This window comes from Phoenix dactylifera, chromosome 4, assembly GCF_009389715.1.
Source record: "Phoenix dactylifera cultivar Barhee BC4 chromosome 4, palm_55x_up_171113_PBpolish2nd_filt_p, whole genome shotgun sequence".
NCBI classification, from domain to species: domain Eukaryota; kingdom Viridiplantae; phylum Streptophyta; class Magnoliopsida; order Arecales; family Arecaceae; genus Phoenix; species Phoenix dactylifera.
The window spans coordinates 21,596,969-21,622,746 of NC_052395.1; the positions used below are offsets into that span (position 1 = coordinate 21,596,969).

Below are 25,778 nucleotides of genomic sequence, written 5' to 3' on the forward strand. Positions count from 1 at the left end.
TCATTTAGGAATGGTTGATTTTCTTTCCCAGCATCGACCTTTGGGTCCCACCATGCATAGATGTCAAAGCAATGCACATCCATCAAATCTAATTGACAAAACAATACATAACCCATTTATAATTTTGTCCCCACCAAGGGATGGCTGCTTTTCCAGCCTTCCTTATCAACGGAAAAAAAAAATAGTGTCCCCACCCAAAACCGGCTTAATTATGATAATATCTGATGGACACTCATTTATTTCAAGTTAGGTGGATCGGTTGGCTCGACACAGCATCAATCAATAAATCTTGATCATATCGGTGCAACATAAGACCATGATCGATCTGGAGGAACTCTAAAAGCCCAAAGTAGGATGTGCACAATGGATGTGCAATGTTAATCCAATCTCCCCATCGAGGCTACTGGGACTAACATGACTGGCCCAGCTTGGAAGAACTTGGTCTCTAGGTCTAGATCATGGATCTTCTCCAAGATTCCTGATACAATGTACATGTAAGTCCAATACATTCATTACCGTGATTGATCAATGGGTCCTATGTGTACAATCCTCGAGTAGAGAGAATTCGAACTCTCCTCCAAAACTTCACAATTATTGGTGTTAAGGCGAAGCTAATTAGCATGCATGGTATGGACATGGTACGTGATTGGATCAGAATACGTAATTCCCATCGCCAGTATGCAATCGCTTGTACATGTAGGCTTGCTCGGTGAATGGCCAAGCAATTGTGGCCGCGAGGGACTTTTGGAAGGGCCTGCTACCAATGAAATTGTGGCAGGTGGATGCTTGTTTCAAGAGAGTTCCATGACTGGGTTTGCTTTAATCGCTATGATGGAGCCTGTATTGCTTTGATTGCTATGATGGAACCTCTAACGGATGGAAACAAATCCGTAGGGAGCTCAGCTTTTCCGACATCACCATCAAGGAGCCAGATGCTTATGAGACTAGCTCTCTAATCTCCTCTAGGAGCTGTCTTTTTTCCCTCTTGCTGAGTTAAAAATACTTCTGTGATGTTTAGCTGATGTTGGGGTGATGTGTGCCCCGGGTGAGCTTAAGTGATCACCGACATGCTTAGCTTTGGGGGAATTGTAGAACCATTTCGTTTTGCTGGAAAGGACTATTTAAATTCTGATATCAAGGCTATCTCAAAATAGAACGAGGATCCTCCGTAGAGTTAAGTACCAGCATGGGTGGCTACATCATCCACCTCAAACATGGGCAACTTTGTTTATCTCCAAAATGGACAGCATAGTAGCAGAGTTCTGTCGTGCAAAAGTTGCACCGCTAGGAGATTCGAACTCCTCAGAATATTGAGAAAGAAAGGGAGAAGAGAAATGGTATGAAGACCATAGTATGATGGTAAATGACTGGGACTTTGAGGTAGTGAATGAAATATATGTATATTGCCGACGAATAAGTAATATCACATCATTACAAACCGATATTGCCGTTGGGCAGGATTTAACCGGTGGAGCAGTGGCGAGCAGTGAAATTTTACCTTGTTGGAGGGGGAGAAATTAAGGATGTAAGCATGAGGAGGTGAGAATAAGGGGTGGTTCTATATACACCCCCCCTATTGCTCAGGACACCCCCCAAAAATTAAAAAAAAATTAAATACTCTCTACACCCCCCCATTTGCTAAGGACACCCCTAAAAAATTAAAAATTCCTAAATTACCCCCCACCCTTCCCACCCCCTCACCTAAATTGCTCTCTACACCCCCCAAACCCCCCCCACCCCGCTCTTCCCCTCCAAAACACCCGCCGGCTTCTCCCTTCCGCCCAAAAAACCTCGCCTCAAGCACCTCCCCGGCCATCTCCCAAGCAACGAGCACCTCGCCGGCGGAGGAGGAGGAGGGAGGCGGAGGAGGAGGACGGGGAGGCGGAGGAGGAGGACGGGGAGGCGGGGGGAGGCGGAGGGGGAGGTGGGGGATGGGGAGGAGGAGGAAGGAGGACGGGGAGGTGGGGGAAGAGGAGTGAGAGGAGGTGGCGGAGGAGGAGGGGGGAGGCGGAGGAGGAGGACGGGGAGGTGGAGGGGGAGGTGGAGGGGGAGGACGGGGAGGTGGAGGGGAGGAGGGGGGGGAGGTGGGGGATGGGGAGGAGGAGGAAGGAGGACGGGGAGGTGGGGGATGGGGAGGAGGAGGAAGGAGGACGGGGAGGTGGGGGATGGGGAGGAGGAGGAAGGAGGACGGGGAGGTGGGGGAAGAGGAGTGAGAGGAGGTGGCGGAGGAGGACGGGGAGGTGGAGGGGAGGACGGGGAGGTGGGGGATGGGGAGGAGGAGGAAGGAGGAAGGGGGGGTGTACTGAGAAAATTTCAAGGGCAATATGGTAATTACACTAAAGGTTAGTTTGGGTATTTTTTTTTTGGTTTTTGGGGGGTGTCCTGAGCAATAGGGGGGGTGTATATAGAACTACCCGAGAATAAGGGCACGCGACCACTGGCATCGCTCAAATCGACGAAATACGTCAAATATATCATTATTTTATTATTCTTCATTTCGGTAGCGTGTGCGGTATACATAATTTTAGGATTGGGCTTTTAGTTTCCTTTGGCCGATAGCGATGCTTCAGCTTTTCCGATAGGTGTTACGTCATCCGTGACAAACGAGTTCGCCTGGTATCTTTCCGGCCGAAGAATGACTGGCCTTCCTTCGCAACACCGTCCGTTGTAGAACATACGAAAATTTTGAATAGGTCCGACCAGATGACGCGGCCCAACTGCCACCTTATCCTCTAATTTATCCAACAAATCAGCTCTCAAGGTTAGAAGTACTACAAGCCTTATAACTTCATAAGAATCAAAAGCCGTTTAGAGTCCACAACCTTTTTTTTCGAAATGGAGCTATTTGGGAAGATGTGCAGGCTCCCTGCTGCCCTACTATTTCTCTCCTTAATCCTTTCCTCTCTCTTCTCTCTCTCCATTGGAGGCGACGTCCTGACTCCAACCCAGCCCCTCTACGACGGCCAAATCCTGATCTCAGCGGGGGAGAGATTCACCTTAGGCTTCTTCAGCCCTATCAACACTAACAATCGTTACGTCGGCATATGGTACAAGGTCTCATCTCATACCATCGTGTGGGTTGCCAATCGCCAGCACCCAATCTCGGAGCGCAACGGCAGCTTGTCGATCACCGCTAATGGAACTCTCATTATCACCGACCAGAACTCTAAAACCATATGGTCCTCGGGCTCGTCGGGCCTCGCCAGTCCAATCGCGCAACTCTTAGACGACGGCAATTTCATCGTTAAAGAGGCTAAGGGCAATGGTAATATTGTTCCAGGGAGCCTTGCATGGCAGAGCTTCGACTACCCGACCGACACTATGCTCCCGGGAATGAAGCTCGGGTGGAACCTAACGAGTGGCCTCAACCGTAACATCACATCATGGGCCAGTCCTAGTGACCCAGCGCCGGGCCCCTACACCTTGTTTTTGGATCTTCGTGGTGACCCCCAAGGATTTTTATTGCAAGACTCAAAGCAACAGTTTCGCACCGGGCCATGGAACGGGCAAAGCTTCAGTGGCATCCCAGATATTATACGTTATAAGGTCATCATAGTAAACTTTGTCATCAAGAACAACGAGGTCTTCTTCATGTACAACATCACCAGCACGTCCATCATCGCGAGGCATACGGTGAACTACACCGGCCAGGTCCAACGCCTTGTCTGGCTTGATGACAGCCAAATGTGGAGCGTCTACATGTCTAAGCCGAAGGACCTATGCGACTATGTATCACAATGCGGGGCTTACGGGGTCTGTAATCCGGACGACTCACCGGTATGTACTTGTTTGCAGGGATTTAAGCCTAGGTCGCCGAGAAATTGGGATCTCAGAGAAGGGAAAGACGGGTGTGCGAGGATGACAGAGCTGGACTGCCAGAATGGGACTGATGGGTTTGTGACAATACAAGAAGTAAAGCTGCCGGACACATCGAGGTCGACGGTGGACTGGAGCATGGGATTGGATGAGTGTCGGGTGATGTGCTTGAGGAATTGTTCATGCACGGCCTATGTTAGTGCTTATATCAACGGCACTGGATGTATAATTTGGACGACGGAGCTCACTGATATTAGGGTGTTTACCTTTGGTAGACAGGATCTCTACGTCCGACTAGCAGCAGCCGATCTAGGTATGTACTGTTTCAGCTACTGAGATCAGCAACTGCACACTAGAAAGATTTATACCATTGGACCAATGCAAGCTGGAAATCGGCAGATGCCTGCATCCCGGTGACGGTGTCGGTGCCGGTTTGTACTGGTTCAAGGGTGGACTTTGTATGCTATTATAGGGTGTACGCAGTCCAGTTTGTTCTGTTTGGTATGAGTCTGGCTTGGCTTAGGGTGGGTGTAGCTGACACACCTGTTGGTGGGGATATAGAAAATCAACTTGAGAAACCGATAGGATAGCTAACTAATCGTGTTTTCATTTTAATTCAGGGGAAGATGACCATTGACTTTAACGTTTGCTATTTTAATGAAATTCTGAAAATTTGACTTGGTAGTTTGGGCTCAAAATGGACCCGATTTGGCCGAAAAACCTCTTTACCACAGGTCGGCTTGAGAATTTTTTGAGATTTTGGATTGGGCATTTGCTCGAAAGCTTTTGAAAAATTTCAGCCAGAGCCCCGCCTGAGCATAGACCTGGGCTTGCCCCAAACCCAATGGAGCAGGCCCGAATTATCTATTGGGCTGAAAAGTAGGCCTGCCAACCCGATTCAAGCTTAATCTCTCAATCATTCATATCGTTGCTTCACTTTTTTTTATGTAATACTATAGCTTTACATTAGCAACCATCTGATAATTAAAAATATGTTTATGAGAATAGCAATGAAGTTGGTCAAGCCACATAATAGGATAGAACCGAACTACTGTCTATTGAGAACGAGCTTATTTTGAAACTGAACCGAGCTGGGCCTAAGCCTAAATTTGGGCTCTGTTTCGGTCCTTGTCCAGAATTGAGCTTCGGTCGGACCAAGGATAGGCCACTCACGCTCGGACAAAAAATAAATGGGCTTTATATTTAAGCCCAAAATCGGTCTTAATTCTTTCGGGCCTTGCCCGTAGCCTGACTTGAAGATCGGCCCCAACCATTTTCAGCCCTATTGGTAGTAGAGCATGAATCAAGGAATAGGACATGATCCACCTTTACATGGATTGCAGATGGACCAGGCCTAGTTTTTAACCATAAACAACAAAATATGATCCATAATATTTGATTGCTCGGGTGATTTTTTTTAAGTTCATAGTGTCACATGAAGTCCCATATATGAGTAGGTTTTAATTTTTTAAAACAATCATAATTTCGATTTAAATCCTATTACAAACTATTTTTTTGCATTACAATCCGTGCTCATTATACCCATAAAATAAATAATACTACATTCAAGTATTTATTGTGGGACTGGAAGTGGGTCCAGGCCAGCCCGAGGATTGTCGGGCTGGGCCGACTTTGGCATGGGCTACCAACTAGAGCTTGTAGACTTTTCAGGCACACACACTAATCTGAAAGGAATCTTTAAGTAGGGTCGCTCAAAACACCATGCTCCTCGCTCAAATTAGAAGTTCTCTTGTCCCCATTTAAAAGTTTTGTTAAAAACCCAAAATCAAACAAACTAATTGATAACTTGGCCTAACCCATTTAAAGCTCGGGCTAAGTCAAGCAACCAATATTCATCCCAATTTATATATGGAACTTCTGGATGATCCAAAAACAAAAAAATAAATTCTAAAAAAACAAAAATAAAAACAAAAGAATGTTCATCATGTACTTATACAACGGTGCTGATGTTTCAGCCCTGGGATCAGGACATTCACGTTCACGTACTATAGCTGGGATTGTGGTGGGCTTTGTTGCGGGGATTCTACTGCTTGCTGTGGTGGGTGTTTGCGTTCGAATAAAGAGAAGGAGAAGAACAGGTAAAATTAGTCCCCCATGCAATATGCAGCCATGACATGAGTAGTGATTACTAATTAATTGTGACTAGTGCAGCAACTACCTCAGGTGTCATTCCCTTCGCTAGTCACCGCAACAACGAATACAAGGACGGCAAGGACTGGGAGCTTCCTCTATTTGATCTGAGGACAATCATTGTAGCGACCGACAACTTCTCAATCCAAAACAAGCTTGGAAAGGGTGGCTTCGGTCCCGTGTACAAGGTAATTTCATAGTTTACCAACTGAACTTAGTAGAGCGTCACCATGTAGGTCTCAGTCGATGTAGGGCCCTAATTTCAGCACTATGAATACAATGTTGCATTTAGGGCTTTCGAACAGTTTGATACTGCCTCCAGATTTAGTACTCCTAAGTATAGCAATGCTGAATGTGGTGATTTCAGGGAATGCTTGGAGAGGAGCAAGAAATAGCTGTGAAGAGGCTTTCAAAGACTTCGGCACAGGGTGCTGATGAATTCATGAATCAAGTGATGCTGATTGCCAAGCTTCAGCACCGAAACCTAGTTCGGCTTCTTGGTTGCTGCTCTCAAGGAGAGGAAAGGATGCTGGTATATGAATACATGCCTAATAAAAGCTTGGACGCCTTCCTGTTTGGTTAGTTAATCTTTTGTTCTCTTTCTTATCTTTGTTTCCTCTTCCTGATTAGATTAATACAATCACAGCATAACCAATACCTTCTAATGCTTAGTTCAAGAGTTCAAGAAAATACTCAGTTCAATAAATACTAACCTTTGCGCTAAATCAATAACCCACTTTTGCTGATCAGATGGAGAAGTACTGGAAATCGAAAAGACATAGCTGGGCACACTCATCTGAAAATGAACCTTGAAGTAGGGTTGCTCAAAGCACTACTCTTTAGGCTAAAATTAAAAGTTCTTGGAGATGACAATTAGGGAGTGGCAGGCCTTGTGGAGGTGGCCAACTTCTTGGGGCTTAAGCATGTTATAATGATTCTTCTGAATCTACCACCACGCAGTAACTACTCTTTGAAGACAAGTCAATACCAGGTTTTAACACTAACCGGCATATTTTTGTCCTAGTTTATTCAACTACTCTTGGGGTAAATGCACGTGTAAGCTTGCTTTATTTGCTAACTCTTGGGTTATATGCTTTATTTGCTTTATGTGTCAATCTGAGGCGGACTGATATTTCGTTTCTTTAATATTTTTGCAAGTAAGGCTAACATAAAGTAAACTTTGGGCAGATAAAAGTAAAGGTGCGTTACTGGAATGGCAAACCCGCTACAACATTATAGAAGGGATTGCTCAAGGTCTTCTCTACCTACATCGAGACTCGAGACTCAGAATTATTCACAGGGATCTTAAAGCGAGTAACATTCTTCCTGATAAAGATATGAACCCTAAAATATCAGACTTCGGCTTGGCAAGAATATTTCGAGGGGATGAGACCGCACTAAATACTCGGAGAGTTGTGGGGACGTAGTAAGTATTATTTATCTTTCTTTGTTGTGATATTTATTCTTCAAAAAAAAAAAAATGTAATCATCTTAATGACAAAGGCAGTGGATACATGTCTCCTGAGTATGCCATGGATGGTGTCTTCTCGGTGAAATCTGATGTATTCAGTTTTGGTGTTTTAGTACTTGAAATAATTAGTGGCAAGAAGAACAGAGGCGTTTCCATATCTGAGCATGAAGGAAACCTTCTAGCACATGTAAGACTCGGAAAATAATAGTTAAATATCTTCATATATCCCTCTTGTTTTATATTAAATCATGATAGTGATGTAATATTTCTTTCAGGCATGGAGTTTATGGATGCATGGTAATGGCTTGGAACTGGTGGATAAATCAATCAGCCACTTAATTTCCATGGTTGAAGCCTTGAACTGTATAAAGGTTGGCTTATTGTGTGTTCAAGAAAGTCCAAAAGACAGGCCGACGATGTCCTCTGTGGTGTTGATGTTGGGCTCCAAGGATGCATCCTTGCCAGATCCTAAACATCCTGGTTTTTTTCTAGCAAAAGCTTCCTCGAAAACCGAGTCATCAAAAAGCAAGACAAACTCTACAAGTATAAATGAATTATCGGTTACAATAGTTGAAGGTCGATGACTATTAGATCGAGGTGGTAAAATTTTCTCATACCAGAGACAAGCTATGTAAAGTTCTCGTTCTTTTCAGTGTCAGATGCATTTCTTTCAACTATCTCAAATTCTAATCACAAGTCAGCAGGCCATTAGTGTAAATAACTTATACTAGGCGTTTTGTATAATATTTTGAAAATAATGAAAAAAATACTAGGAATTCATACCGTTGTTCATCCAAAAGAAGATAGCAAAGTAGATCCTCCTCTAAATCTTAAAATTGTAACCATGAGGGGGAGCTAAAATTTTTTGCTGGTTTGGATTCATTAACAAAAAAATGAAGCAAAATATCCTACAAATATGGAAAAAGATATCCATTTCCATGATTGCTATGAATAAATGACCAACATTTCTCGCTTGATTGGTTCATGTATGAAATAAAAGAGGATCAATGGTAGAAGAGCTCGTATGGAGACTGTTGACCATGAATGGTTATGGGCCTGTGGTAAGATGTAACATAGTACCAACTTTCTTTCTTGGGGAAAAATGTAGTGACTTTGAGAACTTCAGCAATGACACACCTTATTTTTGTATAGGGACAGTTTATATTAGGGGTGCAGATGGGTCGGGCTGGACTGGGTCCTGAGTGACCGTGACCCAACCTAGTTTCTTGTTCGGGTCCTAATTTTAGACCCAGACCCAATTCAATAGAAGATCGTATCGGGTCCATGGTTACAATTTTTGACCAATGGAGCATTCAGGTCGGGTCGGGTGCATGTATAACCGAGTTCCAACCTAAAAAAATTGAGTCTAGTTCGGGTCCAAACCCATTCAACCTTTTCCTGTTTGGTCCCTATTCCTCTACTCTCCCTCCAATGTTGGGCCCCCTTCGACCCCTGCTGCCCTCCTTCTTCTCGATCTCGCCACCCCCGCCATCTTCCAACCACCATCACCCCCCCTCTGCCATGGCTTCTCCCCTATCGGCCTCCTCTACTTCCTTTTCGATGACCCTGGCACCAAGTCCCTCCTCTACTTCTTCCCCATGACTTGTCGGGGGCATCAGCGGCCTGGAGGAGACCTCGGAAGGGGAACGCTGGATTGAAAGGTGGGGAGCACCTCAACCTCGATTAGAGAAGCCCTCGTCTTGGTGTTGTCCTTGATGATGAGATGCCGTAGAGCTTGACACACACCAATCAGACTCATCTTTGCCATTATCGTCGTCGTCGCCGACGAAGCTAATATCACGCAACCAAGGGTGGCGCGCCGCTCATGAACGGGTTCACGCAAGAAGGAGAAGGAGGGGAAGTCAGAGAGAGTGACGAAAGGGAGGAGTAGTCACGGTTGCGATGGCTGACCGCTGATGGGAGAGAGCGCTCTAACGGGAGAGGGAGGGGGGGAGAGAGAGAGAGAGAGAGAGAGAGAGAGAGAGAGAGAGAGATGGCCGATGGCGATGGGGAACAAATAGGGAATTTCAGCCTTTTCTTTCGTATTTTTGATTTGGGAGAGATTGAGAGTAAGCGAGTCACAGTTCCCGGAGAGAAATGGCACAGCGCGTGGATGGGTCGTACAGATGGGTCATGGCCCACGAGTCATGATTACGGGCATAACGGATTTTTTGAATTTGGGTCGAGTCGGATCATAGGGTAAGAAACCCAAATTGCCCAAAAATGTAATGGGTCGGGTCGAGTAGAAACAGAATTTAGTAAACCCAAATCCGACTCGAAAATAGAACGGGTCCAATTTTAGAACCCGACTCGTTCCTACATGTCCTTTAAATCAGGTCGGATCGAGTCTAAATAGGTCGGGTCATGGGTCAACCCAACCTATTTGAATCCTTAGTTTATATCGGACTCGTGGAATTCCAACAAACTTGTAGTCTTGAAATTTGAAATCTTGTAGCTATCTCATCTAAATCCTGAATATTCTAATGGTCATATAATATTCCAAGATTAGTTTGAACATTGCGTCCACGTTGCTATCACATCTAAATTTCAATAGAGCTACAGTTTTTTTTTTTTGATGAAACAGTAGAGCTGCAGTCATAATTACAAAAAAAAACTATTTGAGTTGATTCAGAAGGATCTTCAAACTCGATGTGGACCACTTTGATCACTACGAGTAGTCCTCGATAGAGTTCAAGAGCGAGATCCGTCACATCAGAAAACCAAGTTGCAGGCCAAATTTCAGGTGGGTATAATTTGATCATACGATGCCCGATTGAGATGATTTTTTTAAACAAATTGGGTATCCTTTCAAGATCTACAACTTTGGGCCAACCACTTTGAAGGTTGAATCGAGCCGAAATTCTATCGTTTAAGCCTCAAAATAGGTTGATCAAATTGAAAGTTTTCTTTTCGAGTAATACTTTGACCAAGCGTTGCTCTCTATGTAATAAGAATTCGGTAGAGCGACAGAAGGCAGAGTTGATGTAAAAGTTCAGATATACCTCCTCGAGATTTTTAGCTTTTTTTACTAGAAATGTCTATTTTAAGAAAACGAGTCCTACTAGGACTAGAAAGAGGAATCCGACACAAATTGTGTAAGGGCAGATCTCACATTATAGATGGAGGCTATTTACCTCATTTTTTTTAAGGATCAATGAAAGAAAAGAGGATTTAAAGACCAACTTTCAATATTTCTCCATCTTTTTCTAGTTTTCTTTTGAGAGATTCGAGTTCAGCGGATTGAAGAACATCTTTCTTCTCCCCGATCGGATCAAATTGGTATTAGAGCTTCGGTCCTATGGGAGCTTTAGTGCATGGTCCACATACGCGAGCGATTTAAGCAATCAGGAGAAGGGCTATTCATACTTGAACTACATTAAAGAACAAAGGCAAGTATGGTTGCTATTTCTACCTCAACGGATGAGGCGATGATGGAACATCTTATACAACTAGAGGAGAAGATAGCCCAATTCACTAAGATCGTGTCTCGATTGGTGACATCATCAACACAAGCACAAACAACTTTATCTTCAAGTAAAACCAAGCGGTTCAGCTACAAGGCAGGAAAGCAAGCGTTTCCCATCTTTAGTTTTGATTTAGTAGGAGCTAAATCCCTAAACAATGGGAGCTATGATCCAAGGGCATCATCAAACTCAATGTGGATCACCAAACTCGATGTGGACCAGTTTGGCCACTACGAGTATTTGGAAAGAATACCAAATTTGATGTGAACCAGTTTGGCTACTGGAGTATTAGGAATCTATGGTAAAGGATCAACTTTGAGTACGTTTCCATACTGGGGCATCAGCAATCCTTGACGGCAGGATGTGGGCCAACAGGTCATGCAAGCTGTCAAGCTGTGCCATCTGATACTGGGAAAGAGGACCGTGCAGCTTAAAACTCCAACTGCGATTTTCTCCAACTCCACTGAGAGGCTACTGAAACGTTGACTTTAATAGCTCCAGAGAACGTATCACCAAACAAGAGGCATAAAGGAAAGGGGCCAACCTAAGAATCTTCACAAAATCTGATATGATTGCCTTCTTTCCCAATCAGAAACTGGTGCAATTCCAAAATGCTGCGAGGTCCTTGTTGAATGCGACAACAATGAAATCCGCTGACAGAGTGACTACCAATAAAAAAAAGCAATAAAAAAAAAGACCCTAATTTTTTCCTTCTAATCTTCATTACGATAAATTAAGAAATCAAGAGATCTCATGAATTTCACAATGATATAACTTACATTGTTCAAATGCTCCGTTGCATCCTTGCCTAGAATGCCAATGCAACGCGTTGCAGTAATTGATCCAGCACCAGTCAAGAGAAGTACACTTAGGACTGGTACTGATGCAGTGATGAAAAGATTGAAGAGGCCCATATGGAAATCAGCTGCAAGAGTTTCCCAACTAATTCTTCTGGAGAAAAGGATCCTGATCAGCTACTGTGGTAAAATTTCAACTACTGGAGAACAAGAAATTGATCATTTTGTCAGTTAAAAGTGGTTCTTTTAGTTGAATGTATGAAAATATTGTCTCTGATGAATCATGCCTAATTACATATTTTTCATCCTTTTTCTCCGATGGCCAAGCTTATCTTTGCTGATTTCTGCCGTTTTAAGTTCCTCACTACCATTGCAACCCATTCTTAGCTAACTCATTGATAACCCCAATTATATTCCCCGGCTCCACAGACAGCATATAGCTTTCGAGTTCTGTTCTTTCATAAACACGCATCACACCAAGTAAGAGCACATATCCTCTAGGGGGCGTTTGGTAACCCCCACAGGATCACCACGGTGATCTAAGATTCTTGATGATCCGAATGCTGGGGTGATTTGATTCCTAATGATCTAAGATCAATATGTTTGGTAGGCCATGGTCCAGTGATTACAAATTTTCGGATATCCATGAGTAACTTGTTTGGTATGGTACGGGAATCCAAGATCACCGACCGCATAATACCACAAATACCCCTGATATATCTTAGATGGATTTTTTATGTATTTTTAATTCTTATGAATCAAAAATATAAGTCAATATGCTAATTCGTATAACAGCTCTATAATTTTGTCATATATTCTACTTTTAGTAGCAAACAATTCTATTGACCACCCATCTAGATTCTAGAGGGTTTGAAGATGGACATGAGGTAGGAAGGGAATGCTGAGAGAATGGAGTTGACAAGAGTGACTCTTCCTCCCCAAGAGAGCAGTCTCCCTTTCCGTGTCATAAGTCTAGTACTCATCTTCTCCAAGAGTGGCAACCAACATTGTTTCATATCCTTGTTATAATATACGGGCAACCAAGATATGTGAATGGAGGGAGCTGGTCGTAATATATTAGAACTACTATAACCATCTAGCAATTAATTGGACTATTACATAGAATTACAGCTTTTTTGAATTAGATAATAAGCATCCTACACCAATGATTCAAGTTATTTGATGCAATCTGCTTTCTCTAAACTGCTCATACACATACACACATAGAGAGACTTTGGAGTGGAGGACCCCAGCTTAGATCATTGCTATGGGACCCCCATCATCCGATCTACTACCTAACAAAATTTGAGTAAAGGACTATTCGCGTATATCTAAGTCTCTCTCCTTTGTAGAATAACTCGCTACCCAAAGTAGATTGATCGTGTAGATCCAAAAACTAAAACAAACACTGCGCATAAAATAGTATTTGTAGAAAATTACAAAAAGAAAATATTAGTAAAAGCAAAAAATAGGAAGAGAAAATAAATTTACTCAAAATAAAATAAAGGCCGAAACAATAAATTTGGCTCTTCTTACAAAGAAGTCTCAAGTCTTTCCAAGATATCTTTCCTCAGCTCTAAGTTTTCACATAACACTCTCTCTCTATTGTAAAACCACACTCTCTTTTCCATTACATGACAAAAATATCGCCATCTCCTACTAAAAGATGAGTAAAGGACTTCCGACATCTATATATATATATATATATATATATATAGAGAGAGAGAGAGAGAGATACATATGTATTTGCTTGAAATTCTTATTCCGTATCTTAAAGAAGGATCTTAGCTTCTACTCTTTCATTCAAAGCAGATTACTTAAAATATTGAAAGAAAAGAAGAGATAAATCTAGCCTATCTATTTTTGGGAGAGCATTTCTTTTAGGAAGTAAGCTATAATCATTCACCTATTTGGATCCAGGATCAGTCCGTTACTTCGGATTTATTTGATTTGGTGTAAGTACCCAAACTAGTTATAATTGGACTTATCGCCTTCTGTGTGCAGTTTCTACATCACATTATACTCTCTCTTCCATGTTTCATGAACACCATGGCGGCCCAGCCTACCCGCGCATCGTACTTGGAAAGAGTCTCAAGGCATGGAGCAAGCCACGCACTAAAGTTTGCAGGAGAACGAGGCCAACCGCCCCTGCTATTCTACTAAACAAAGGCTCTGGTCCATTTACAATCAGCCAGAAGAAGTTAAGTGGATTAGACGGTCAGGCCTTGGGATCTTTATTTTACTTATAAAAAAAACATCCCACCGTAGGATGTGGACCACGGATCCTACGGTAATTACAACTGCAAAGAAGATTATTGATGAAGAATTCTTCGTTCATTTTAGGAATGGTTGATTTTCATTCATAACATCGACCATTGGTCCCACCATGTATAGATGTCAAAGCAATTCACATCTATCAAATCTAATTGACAAAATAATACATAACCCATTTATAATTTTGTCCCCACCCCCGGATGGCTGCTTTTCCAGCCTTCCTTATCAACGAAAAAAAAAAATAGTGTCCCTACCCAAAACCGGATTAATTATGATAATATCTGATGGACACTCATTTATTTCAAGTTAGGTGAATCGGTTGGCACGAAACAGCATCAATCAATAAATCTTGATCATATTGGTGCAACTTAAGACCATGATCGATCTGGGGGAACTCTAAAAGCCCAAAATAGGATGTGCACAATGGAGGTGCAGTGTTAATCCAATCTCGCCATCGAGGCTACTGGGACTAAGGTGACTGGCCCGGCTTGGAAGACTTGGTCTCTAGGTCTGGATCATGGATCTTCTCCAAGATTCCTGATACAAGGTACATGTAAGTCCAGTACATTCATTACCATTCCGTAAATGTTTGACGACCGTGATTGATCAATGGGTCCTATTTGTACAATCCTTGAGTAGAAAGAATTCGAACTCCCCTTCAAAACATCACAATTATTGGTGTTAGGGCGAAGCTAATTAGCATGCATGGTATGGACATGATGATTGGATCAGAATTCAGAATTCCCATCATCAGTACGCAATCGCTTGCACATGAAGGCTTGCATGACCATTCTGTAAATGACTAGGAGAGCTTGGCACACACCGATCACGCCCTTGTAGACAAGAAATTATTAGAAAGTATACCTATTTTTCGGATAGGTGTTACATCATCGGACTTCAAGTCGTTTCTTTCCGGCAAAAAAACAATTAATCTTCTACCATGACATCGTCTATTAGATCGCACCCAGCACAGATCTCAAATCAATCTAAACATCATTAATTAGGCTGTATGGATCGATCTCGAAGCGATATTCGCATGATCTATCGGTGGATTCACGCAAAGGAAGGTGAATACTTCAGCGCGAAGGATACAACCTCTGCCCTTGACGAAATAGCCAGTGTTTGGCCCCAGACCTCTTAATGACACATTATCTTTTCTACAATGACCGGTCAACGCTCTTCTTGTTGCAGAACACATGGGGATTTTTAATAGGTCCGATCTGAGCAACCTATTAACTTTTTGGCAGTGATAGGTCAATGATCTCGCCGTCGCAGAACATATGGGAATTTTGAATAGGTCCGGCTAGATGATGCGGCCCAACTGTCACCTTATCTTTTAATTTATCCAACAAATCAACCCTCAAGGTTCCAAGTACTATGAGCTTTATAACTTTAGAAGATTCAAAAATCGTATTGAGTCCGCACCCTTTTCTTCGATATGGAGCTGTTTGGGAAGATGTGCAAGCTCCATGCAGCCCTACTCTTTCTCTCCTTGATCCTTTCCTCTCTCTTCTCTCTCTCCGTTGGAGGCGACATCCTGACTCCAACCCAGCCCCTTCGCGACGGCCAAATCTTGATCTCATCTGGGGAGAGATTCGCCTTAGGCTTCTTCAGCCCTGTCAGCACTAACAATCGTTATGTCGGCATATGGTACAAGGTCCTACCTCGTACCATCCTATGGGTTGCCAATCGCCAGCACCCGATCTCTGAGCGCAACGGCAGCCTGTCGATCACCGCCAATGGAACTCTCATCATCACCGACCAGAACTCTAAAACCATCTGGTCCTCGGGCCTCGCCAGTCCAGTCGCGCAACTCTTAGACGACGGCAATTTCATCGTTAAAGAGGCTAAGGGCGACAGTAATATTGTTCCAGGGAGCCTTGCATGGCAGAGCTTCGACTACCCGACCGACACTCTGCTCGCGGGAATGAAGTTCGGGTGGAACCTAACGAGTGGCCTCAACCGTAACTTCACATCATGGGCCAGTCCTAGCGACCCAGCGCTGGGCTCCTACACCGTGGTTGTAGATCTCCGTGGCGTCCCCCAGATAATTTTGTTGGAAGACTCAAAGCAACTGACGCGTGCCGGGCCATGGAACGGGCAATTCTTCAGTGGCGACCCGGATATTAGGGCCATGGACGGTAATGTCTTCACAGCGGACTTTGTCATCAAGAACGACGAGGTCTTCTACATGTACAACACCAGCACGTCCATCATCACGAGGCTTACAGTGGACTACACCGGCCATATCCAACGCCTTATCTGGCTCAATGACAGCCAAATGTGGAGTGTCTACATGTCTAGGCCGAAGGACCTATGCGATTATATGTCACAATGTGGGGCTTACGGGGTCTGTAATCCGGACGACTCACCGGTATGTAGTTGTTTGCAGGGATTTAAGCCTAAGTCACCAAGAAATTGGGATCTCAGGGAAGGGAAAGATGGGTGTGCAAGGATGACAGAGCTGGACTGTCGAAACGGGACTGATGGGTTTGCGACAATAGAGAAGGCAAAGCTGCCGGACACGTCGAGGTCGACGATGGACAGGAGCATGAGACTGGATGAGTGTGGGGCGATGTGCTTGAGGAATTGTTCATGCACGGCCTATGCTAGTGCTAATATCGATGGGACCGGATGCATAATTTGGACGACGGAGCTTACTGATATTAGGGTGTTTACTTTTGGTGGACAAGATCTCTACGTCCGACTAGCAGCGGCCGATCTTGGTATGTATTGTTTCATTTACTGGGGTCAGCAACTGCACACTAGAAATATTTATACCATTGGACCAATGCAAGCTGGAAATCGGCAGATGTCTTCACCCCGGTGTTGGTGCCGGTGCCGGTGCCAGTTTGTACTAGTTCAAAGGTGGACTTTGTATGTTGTTATAGGGTGTATGCAGTCCAGTTTGTTCTGTTTGGTGTGAGTCTGGCTTGGCTTAGGGGTCGGGTGTAGTAAACACATTACCTGTTGGTGGGGACATAGGAAATCGACTTGAGAAACCGATGGGACAGCTAACTAACCGTGTTTTCATTTTAATTCGGGGGAAGGCGACCACTGACTTTAGCGTTTGCTACTTTAATGAAATTCCGAAAATTTGACTTGGTAGTTTGGGCTCAAAATGGACCTGGCTCAGGAAAACCTCTTTACCACAGGCCGGCTTGAGAATTTTTTGAGATTTTGGATTGGGCATTTGCTCGAAAGCTTTTGGAAAATTTCAGCTAGAGCCCCGCCTGAGCATAGACCAGGGCCCGCCCCAAACCCAATGGAGTAGGCCTGAATTAACTATTTGGGCTGAAAAATAGGATTGCCAACCCGATTCAAGCTTAATCTCCCAATCATTCATATCGTTGCTTCACTTTTTTTTTATGTAATACTATAGCTTTACGTTAGCAACCATCTGATAATTAAAAATATGTTTATCAGAATAGCAATCAAGTTGGTCAAGCCACATAATAGGATAGAACCAAACCACTGTCTATTGAGAACGAGCTTATATTGGAGCTAAACTGGGCTGGGCCTAAGCCTAAATTTGGGCTCTGTTTCGGTCTTTGTCCAAAATTGAGCTTCGGTCGGGCCAAGGAGGGCCATTTGAGCTTGGACGGAAAATAAATGGGCTTTATATTTAAGCCCAAAACCGGTCTTAATTCTTTCGGGCTTTGCCCGTCGCCCAACTTGAAGACCGGCCCAAACTCACTTTCAGCCCTATTGGTGGTAGAGCACGAATCAACGAATAGGACGTGATCCACCTTTACATGGGTTGCAAATGGACCAAGTCTAGATTTTGCCCATAAACAGCTAAATATGATCCATTATATTTGATTGCTCGGGTGACTTTTTTTTAAGTTCATAGTTTCACATGAAGTCCCTTATACGAGTAGGTTTTAATCTTTTAAAACAATCATAATTTCCATTTAAGTCCTATTAGAAACTCTTTCTTTGCATTGCAATCTATGCTCATTATACCCATAAAATAAATAATACTACATCCAAGTATTCATTGTGGGACTGGAAGTGGGTCCAGGCCAACCCGAGGATTGTCAGGCTGGGCCGACTTTGACATGGGCTACCGACTAGGCACGAGTAAATTTGGATCAGATTTGGAGTTAAAATTAGAGCTTGTAGACTTTTCAAGCACACACACTGATCTGAAAGGAATCTTTAAGTTGGGTAGTTTAAAACACCACGCTCCTCACTCACATTAGAAGTTTTCAGTCTTGTCCCCATTTAAAAGTTTTGTTAAAAACCCAAAATCAAACAAACTAATTGATAACTTGGCCTAACCCACTTAAAGCTCGGGCTAAGTCAAGCAACCAATATTCACCCCAATTTATATGTGGAACTTCTGGACGATCCAAAAAGATAAAAAGAAATTCCAAAAAAACAAAAAGGAAAACAAAAGAATGTTCATCATGTACTTATACAACGGTGCTGATGTTTCAGCCCTGGGATCAGATCATTCACATTCACATACCATAGCTGGGATTGTGGTGGGCTCTATTGCGGGGATTCTGCTACTTGCTGTGGCGGCCATTTGCGTTCGAATGAAGAGAAGGAGAAGAACAGGTAAAATTAGTCCCCCGCGCGATATGCAGCCATGACATGAGTGGTGATTACTAATTAATTGTGACTAGTGCAGCAGCTACCTTAGGTGGCATTCCCTTCGCTAGTCACCGCAACAACGAATACAAGGACGGCAAAAATTGGGAGCTTCCTCTATTTGATCTGGGGACAATCATTGCAGCGACCGACAACTTCTCAATCAAAAACAAGCTTGGAAAGGGTGGCTTCGGTCCCGTGTACAAAGTAATTTTATAGTTTACCAACTGAACGTAGTAGAGTGTCACCATGTAGGTCTCAGTCGATGTAGGGTCCTAATTTCAGCACTCTGAATACAATGTTGCATTCAGGGCTTTCGAACAGTTTGATACTGCCTCCAGATTTAGTACTCTTAAGTATCGCAATGCTGAATGTGGTGATTTCAGGGAATGCTTGGAGAGGAGCAAGAAATAGCTGTGAAGAGGCTTTCAAAGACTTCAGCGCAGGGCACTGATGAATTCATGAATGAAGTGATGCTGATTGCCAAGCTTCAGCACCGAAACCTAGTTCGGCTTCTGGGTTGCTGCTCTCAAGGAGAGGAAAGGATGCTGGTATATGAATACATGCCTAATAAAAGCTTGGACGCCTTCCTGTTTGGTTAGTTAATCTTCTGTTCTCTTCCTTATCTTTGTTTCCTGTTCCTGATTAGATTATGACAATCACAGCATAATCGATACCTTCTAATGCTTAGTTCAAGAGTTCAAGAAAATACTCAGTTCAATAAATACTAACTTTTGCGCTAAATCAATAACCCACTTTTGCTGATCAAATGGAAGAGTACTGAAAATCGAAAAGACATAGCTGGGCACTCTCATCTGAAAATGAACCTTGAAGTAGGGTTGCTCAAAGCACTACTCTTTAGGCTAAAATTAAAAGTTCTTAGTTGTGACAATTCGGGAGTAGCTGGCCTTGTGGAGGTGGCCAACTTCATGGAGCTTAAGTATGTTATAATGATTCTTCTGAATCTATCACCACGCTGTAACTAATCTTTGAAGACAAGTCAATACCAGGTTTTAACACTAACCGGCATATTTTTGTCCTAGTTTCTTCAACTACTCTTGGGGTAAACGCATGTGTAAGCTTGCTTTATTTGCTAACTCTTGGGTTATATGCTTTATTTGCTTTATGTGTCAATCTGAGGGGGACTGATATTCCATTTCTTTAATATTTTTTCAAGTAAGGCTAACATAAATTAAACTTTGGGCAGATAAAGATAAAGGTGTGTTACTGGATTGGCAAACCCGATACAACATTATAGAAGGGATTGCTCAAGGTCTTCTCTACCTACACCGAGACTCGAGACTTAGAATTATTCACAGGGATCTTAAAGCGAGTAACATTCTTCTTGATAAAGATATGAACCCTAAAATATCAGACTTCGGCTTGGCAAGAATATTTCGAGGGGATGAGACCGCACTAAATACTCGGAGAGTTGTGGGGACGTAGTAAGTATTATTTATCTTTCATTCTTGTGATATTTATTCTTTAAAAAAATAAAATGTAATCATCCTAATGATAAATGCAGTGGATACATGTCTCCTGAGTATGCCATGGATGGTGTCTTCTCGGTGAAATTTGATGTATTCAGTTTTGGTGTCTTAGTACTTGAAATAATTAGTGGCAAGAAGAACAGAGGCGTTTCCATATCCGAGTATGAAGGAAACCTTCTAGCACATGTAGGACTGGGAAAATAATAGTTAAATCTGTTCATATGTTCCTCTTGTTTTTCATTAAATCATGATAGTGATGTAATATTTCTTTCAGGCTTGGAGTTTATGGATGCATGGTAATGGCTTGGAACTGGTGGATAAATCAATCAGCCACTCAATTTCCATGGTTGAAGCCTTGAACTGTATAAAGGTTGGCTTATTGTCTGTTCAAGAAAGTCCAAAAGACAGGCCGACGATGTCCTCTGTGGTGTTGATGTTGGGCTCCAAGGATGCATCCTTGCCAGATCCTAAACATCCTGGTTTTTTTCCAACAAAAGCTTCCTCGAAAACCGAGTCATCAAAAAGCAAGACAAACTCTGCAAGTATAAATGAATTATCGGTTACAATAGTTGAAGGTCGGTGACTATTAGATCTAGGTGGTAAAATTTTCTCATACCAAAGACAAGCTATGAAAAGTTCTCGTTCTTTCAGTGTCTATGCATTTCTTTCAGCTATCTCAAATTCTAATCACAAGTCAGCAGACCATTAGTGTAAATAACTTATACTAGGCATTTTGTATAATATTTTGAAAATAATGAAAAAAAAAACTAGGAATTCATACTGTTGTTCATCCAAAAGAAGATAGCAAAGTAGATCCTCCTCTAAATCTTAAAATAGTAACCATGAGGGGGAGCTAAAATTTTTTGCTGGTTTGGATTCATTAACAAAAAAATGAGGCAAAATATCCTACAAATATGGAAAAAGATATCCATTTCCATGATTAATTGCTATGAATAAATGACCAACATTTCTCGCTTGATTGGTTCATGTATGAAATAAAAGAGGATCAATGGTGGAAGAGCTCGTATGGAGACTGTTGACCATGAATGGTTATGGGCCTGTGGTAAGATGTAACATGGTACCAACTTTCTTTCTTGGGAAAAAATGTAGTGACTTTGAGAACTTCAGCAATGACACATCTTATTTTTGTATGGGGACAGTTTATATTAGGGGTGCAGATGGGTCGGGCCGGACTGGGTCCTGAGTGACCGTGACCCAACCTAGTTTTTTGTTCGGGTCCTAATTTTAGACCCAGACCCAATCCAATAGAAGATCGGATCGGGTCCATGGCTACAATTTTTGACCAATGGAGCATTCAGGTTGGATCGGGTGCATGTATAACCGAGTTCCAACCTAAAAAAATTGAGTCTGGTTCGAGTCCAAACCCATTCAACCTTTCTTTCCTGACTGGTCCCTATAATTCTACTCTAACTTCGATGCTGGGCCACCTTCGACCCCTACTGCCCTCCTCCTTCTCGATCTCGCCACCCCCGCCTACTTCCAATCACCCTCTCCTGATGCGGGATGAATGCGAGGGATTTAAACATAAGGATTATCAGTAAGTTATGTTGATTAACTAGCCTAATAGCAGCAGAAAATTCAGTCACATATGGGATAAGAAAACATTAACATGAGCATAGTAATTTCAAGAGTAGTTACCCGCATGTACTAATTCATTTAGGACTTAGAAGAATGGACCGTTGTGGTTGAGAAACCACTTGATTAGGACACTTCCTTCAATAAATCAGACCTAGAGTTAAGGTTTACCAAATATTGAACTTCTGGAATTTTTTTTTGGAGGAGGATCCTTGATCTCACTCTCGAAGGTTGATGATTGGATGATCAAGCTTCATCTTCCGTTGCAACAGGGCCCTTTTGCTATTGGTTTGGAAGGATAATTGACCCAATGACATGGAGTACTTTAAGGACCTGGAACAAGAGCCTCACGCCCAACCTTCTCTCAAGGTGACGAAGCAAGATTGCTAAGGAAGAAAGAAGCACTTTTTATTCATTCATCAATTGACATTACAAGATGTCATGAGGAGGTATTTATAGACTTTCCTCATGATTTGAAATTTAAACACATAATGAATGGCGCCCCACATTTGAAGGCTTGATTGCTAGAGAAAAGGAAGGAAAGTTGGCCAGCTTTAAGGGGAAGGTTTGAAGAGTTGTTGAATCCCATTTGAAATTTTCTTGCATTTGAATTATGGCCGACCTCTTGGACTTTGAATTTGGGTGACGTGTCAACTTGTATGAGGTGGCGTCCCAATAGGTGGCACATAGCATGTTGCATAGGGATTGGTTCTTCTGATGAGGTGGCGTGATGTTGCATTGGTTCCTTTGATGAGATGGCATGATGTGGTCGGCTCCTTATGCTTGACTTCATCCTGGTTGGCGTGCTTCCATTGGTTGGAGTAGTGGTGAGGTGGCTAGCTGATGTTGATGTGGATGCCGAGGTGGTGCTCCAAGGGTGTGCAAAGGTGGTGGTAGAAACCTGACTTGGCTTGCTTTCTGACTCAATGATTTTATTTACAAGACTCGATCAAATTTAAATTAGCCACAGTGACCTTGAGTTAATTGATTGGAGTCTTTTCCGGATTCTGGTGCCCGCACCATCTCCCCCCGTCCGCCATGGCTTCTCCCCCATCGGCCTCCTCTGCTTCCTCTCCGATGACCCTAGCACCAAGTCCCTCCTCTACTTCTTCCCTGTGACTTCAAGATGTTGGGCTACCGGAGGTGCTTGTCGGTGGCATCAGCAGCCTGGAGGAGACCTCGGAAGGGGAACGCTGGATCAAAAGGCAGGGAGCACCTCAACCTCGATTAGAGAAGCCCTCGTCTTGGTGTTGTCCTTGATGATGAAGATGCCGTAGAGCTTGACACACACCAGTCAGACTCATCTTCGCCATTGTCGTCATCGTTGCCGACGAAGCTCATATCATGCAACCGAGGGTGGCGTCGCCACTCATGGACGGGTTCACGCAAGAAGGACAAGGAGGGAAAGTTGGAGAGAGTGACGAAAGGGAGGAGTAGTCACGGTTGCGATGGCTGACCGCTGATGGGAGAGTGCGCTCTAACAGGAGAGGGAGGGAGGAAGAGAGAGAGAGAGAGAGAGAGAGAGAGAGAGAGAGAGAGAGAGATGGCCGATGGCGATGGGGAACAAATAGGGGATTTCAGTCTTTTCTTTCATATTTGTGATTTGGGAGAGACTGAGAGTGAGCGAGTCACAGTTCCTATAGGGACATGGCATAGCGCGTGAATGGGTCGTACAGATGGGTCATGGCCCACGGGTCATGATTACGGGCATAACGAATTTTTTGAATTTGGGTCGAGTCGGGTCATAGGGTAAGAAACCCAAAATTGCCCAAAAATGTAATAGGTCAGATCGAGTAGGATCCGAATTTAGTAAACCCAAATCCGACCCGAAAATAGAACGGATCCAATTTTAGAACCCGATTCATTTCTATATATCCTTTAAATCAGATCGGATCGAGTCTAAATAGGTCGGGTCATGGGTCAACCCAACCTATTTGAAGCCGACTCGTGGAATTCCAACAAACTTAGAGTCTTGAAATTTGACATCTTGTAGCTATCTCATCTAAATCCTAAATATTCTAATGGTCATATAATATTCCAAGATTAGTTTGAACATTGAGTCCACCTTGCTATCACATCTAAATTTCAACAAAGCTACAGTTTTTTTTTTTTGATGAAACACTAGAGCTGCAGTCTTAATTACAACAAAAAACTACTTAGAGTCGATTCAGAAGGATCTTCAGACTCGATGTAGACCATTTTGATCACTACGAGTAGTCGCAGGCCAAATTTCAGATGGCCATAATTTGGTCATAAGATGTCCGATTGAGATGATTTTTTTTAAAAGAAATTGGGTATCCTTTCAAAATCTACAACTTTGGGCCAACCACTTAGAAGGTTGAATCAGGCCAAAATTCTATCGTTTAAGCCTCAAAATGGGTTAATCAAACTGAAGTTTTCTTTTCGAGTAATACTTTGACTAAGCGTTGTTCTCTATGTAATAAGAATTTGGCAGAGTGACAGAAGGCAGAGTTGATGTAAAAGTCGAGATATATCTTCTTGAGATTTTCAGCTTTTTTTACTAGATGGAGGCTATTTACCTCTTTTTTTTTAAGGATCAATAAAAAAAAGAGGACTTAAAGAACAACTTTCAATATTTCTCCATCTTCTTCTAGGTTTCTTTTGAGAGATTCGAGTTGAGCGGATTGAAAAAAATCTTCCTTCTCCCCAATTGGATCAAATTGGTATTAGAGCTTCGGTCCTATTGGAGCTTTAGTGCATGGTCCACATACGCGAGCGGTTTAAGCAATCAGGAGAAGGGCTATTCATGCTTGAACTACATTAAAGGATAAAGACGAGTATGGCTGCTATTTCTATCTCAACGGATGAGGCGATGATGGCGACGTCATCAACACAAGCACAAACAACTTTATCTTCGAGTAAAACCAAGCGGTTCAGCTACAAGGCAGGAAAGCAAGCGTTTCCCATCTTTAGTTCTAATTTAGTAGGAGCTAAATCCCTAAACAATGGGAGCTATGATCCAAGAGCATCATCGGACTCAATGTGGATCACCAAACTCGATGTGGACCAGTTTGGCCACTACGAGTATTCAGAAAGATCACCAAACTCGATGTGAATCAGTTTGACCACTGCGAGTATTCAGGAGGATCACCAAATTCGATGTGAAATACTTTGGCCATTACGAGTATTTAGGACGATCACGAGGCTTGACAACCATTGTACATTGGACACCACCTCATGTCAATCATAGTATAGGCTAGATAATTAAGTATTCTTTTGAGCTAGAAGGTGGGAGGCCATCTCACCTTTCATTAAATAAAATGACAAAAGAGAGAGATTAAAGAAGAATTTAAAAAATAAGAAATTATAAAAAAAATAAAACAGAGGAGAAGAAAAGATAGGAAAACTAATCAAGCAAATTCTCAGGCCAGCCCTAAAATACTCGCCCAATAAAATATAACAATATCAGGCGTAATCCCACAATACGGAATAGTGGTAAGACCAACTTGATATTCTGTTCTGCCCAACGAATTTGTCGGGGTTCCCGCAAAGCTAGCCAGCCCAGCAAAACTGCATTCAAAATTCAAATAGAAAGAGTCCTTCGTCCAGCTGGCTGTAATATAGATTTCTTTTTCAGGAATTCAGGGAGAAGAAGAATCCTCCCCCAGTTTATTGGATTAAAAGTATATTACAAAGGACAAGAGGAGAATGTGCAGAGAATAATAGAAGAAAGATAGATAGCAAGGCCGATTACATAGGCGTAGAAGATGTCCTCGACCTTTAGAAGAATAGCGTCATCGCAAGTTGATCCTAGGCTCATGCACATTCCGGCTGAATTTTTCTTTTCCTCCATGAAGTCCAGAGAGCACGGAAGTTGGTCGGCGAAGGTGCATTTAAGGAAAAGGTGAGACGCGGATTCAAAGTTAGAACTACACAATGATCAGCCTGAACTCACCGACCACATCCTTTCCTGGCAATGACCTCTCCTGTATGAAGCCTGTTCTTCAATGCCAACTGTTGCTGGAAATTGGACCCGGGGGCAGCCGCGAGCTGAGAGGGGAGGAGCTCCGCTGCTGGAACGGTGGGCGGCGGCACGTCAGCTGGTGGTGTCCTCCTGGAGAGTCCTGCAAGAAGCCGGTGGCTGGAATCTCCGGCGCCG

At 43.0% G+C, this 25,778-nt stretch overlaps 1 protein-coding gene across 4 annotated transcripts; it reads left to right on the forward strand.

Moving 5' to 3' along the window:
• The first annotated feature begins 2,377 nt into the window (after positions 1-2,377).
• On the forward strand, positions 2,378-20,772 carry LOC103697499 (G-type lectin S-receptor-like serine/threonine-protein kinase At4g27290). Of its 4 annotated transcripts, none has more exons than XM_039125843.1 (10): positions 2,384-4,129; positions 5,793-5,915; positions 5,989-6,155; positions 6,335-6,545; positions 18,429-18,539; positions 18,613-18,779; positions 18,959-19,169; positions 19,780-20,017; positions 20,098-20,248; positions 20,337-20,772. In XM_039125843.1, exons 1-10 carry the CDS (start codon positions 2,836-2,838, stop codon positions 20,643-20,645), a joined length of 2,982 nt encoding a protein of 993 aa, XP_038981771.1. In that variant the 5' UTR covers positions 2,384-2,835; the 3' UTR covers positions 20,646-20,772. The 4 variants fall into 4 exon arrangements, with proteins under 4 accessions (XP_038981773.1, XP_038981771.1, XP_038981772.1 ...); XM_039125844.1 differs by having other exon boundaries at positions 18,616-18,779; XM_039125845.1 differs by lacking the exons at positions 18,429-18,539; positions 18,613-18,779; positions 18,959-19,169; ... (1 more) ...; positions 20,098-20,248; positions 20,337-20,772 and adding exons at positions 7,156-7,393; positions 7,475-7,625; positions 7,714-8,115 and having other exon boundaries at positions 2,378-4,129.
• The last annotated feature ends 5,006 nt before the right edge of the window (positions 20,773-25,778 follow it).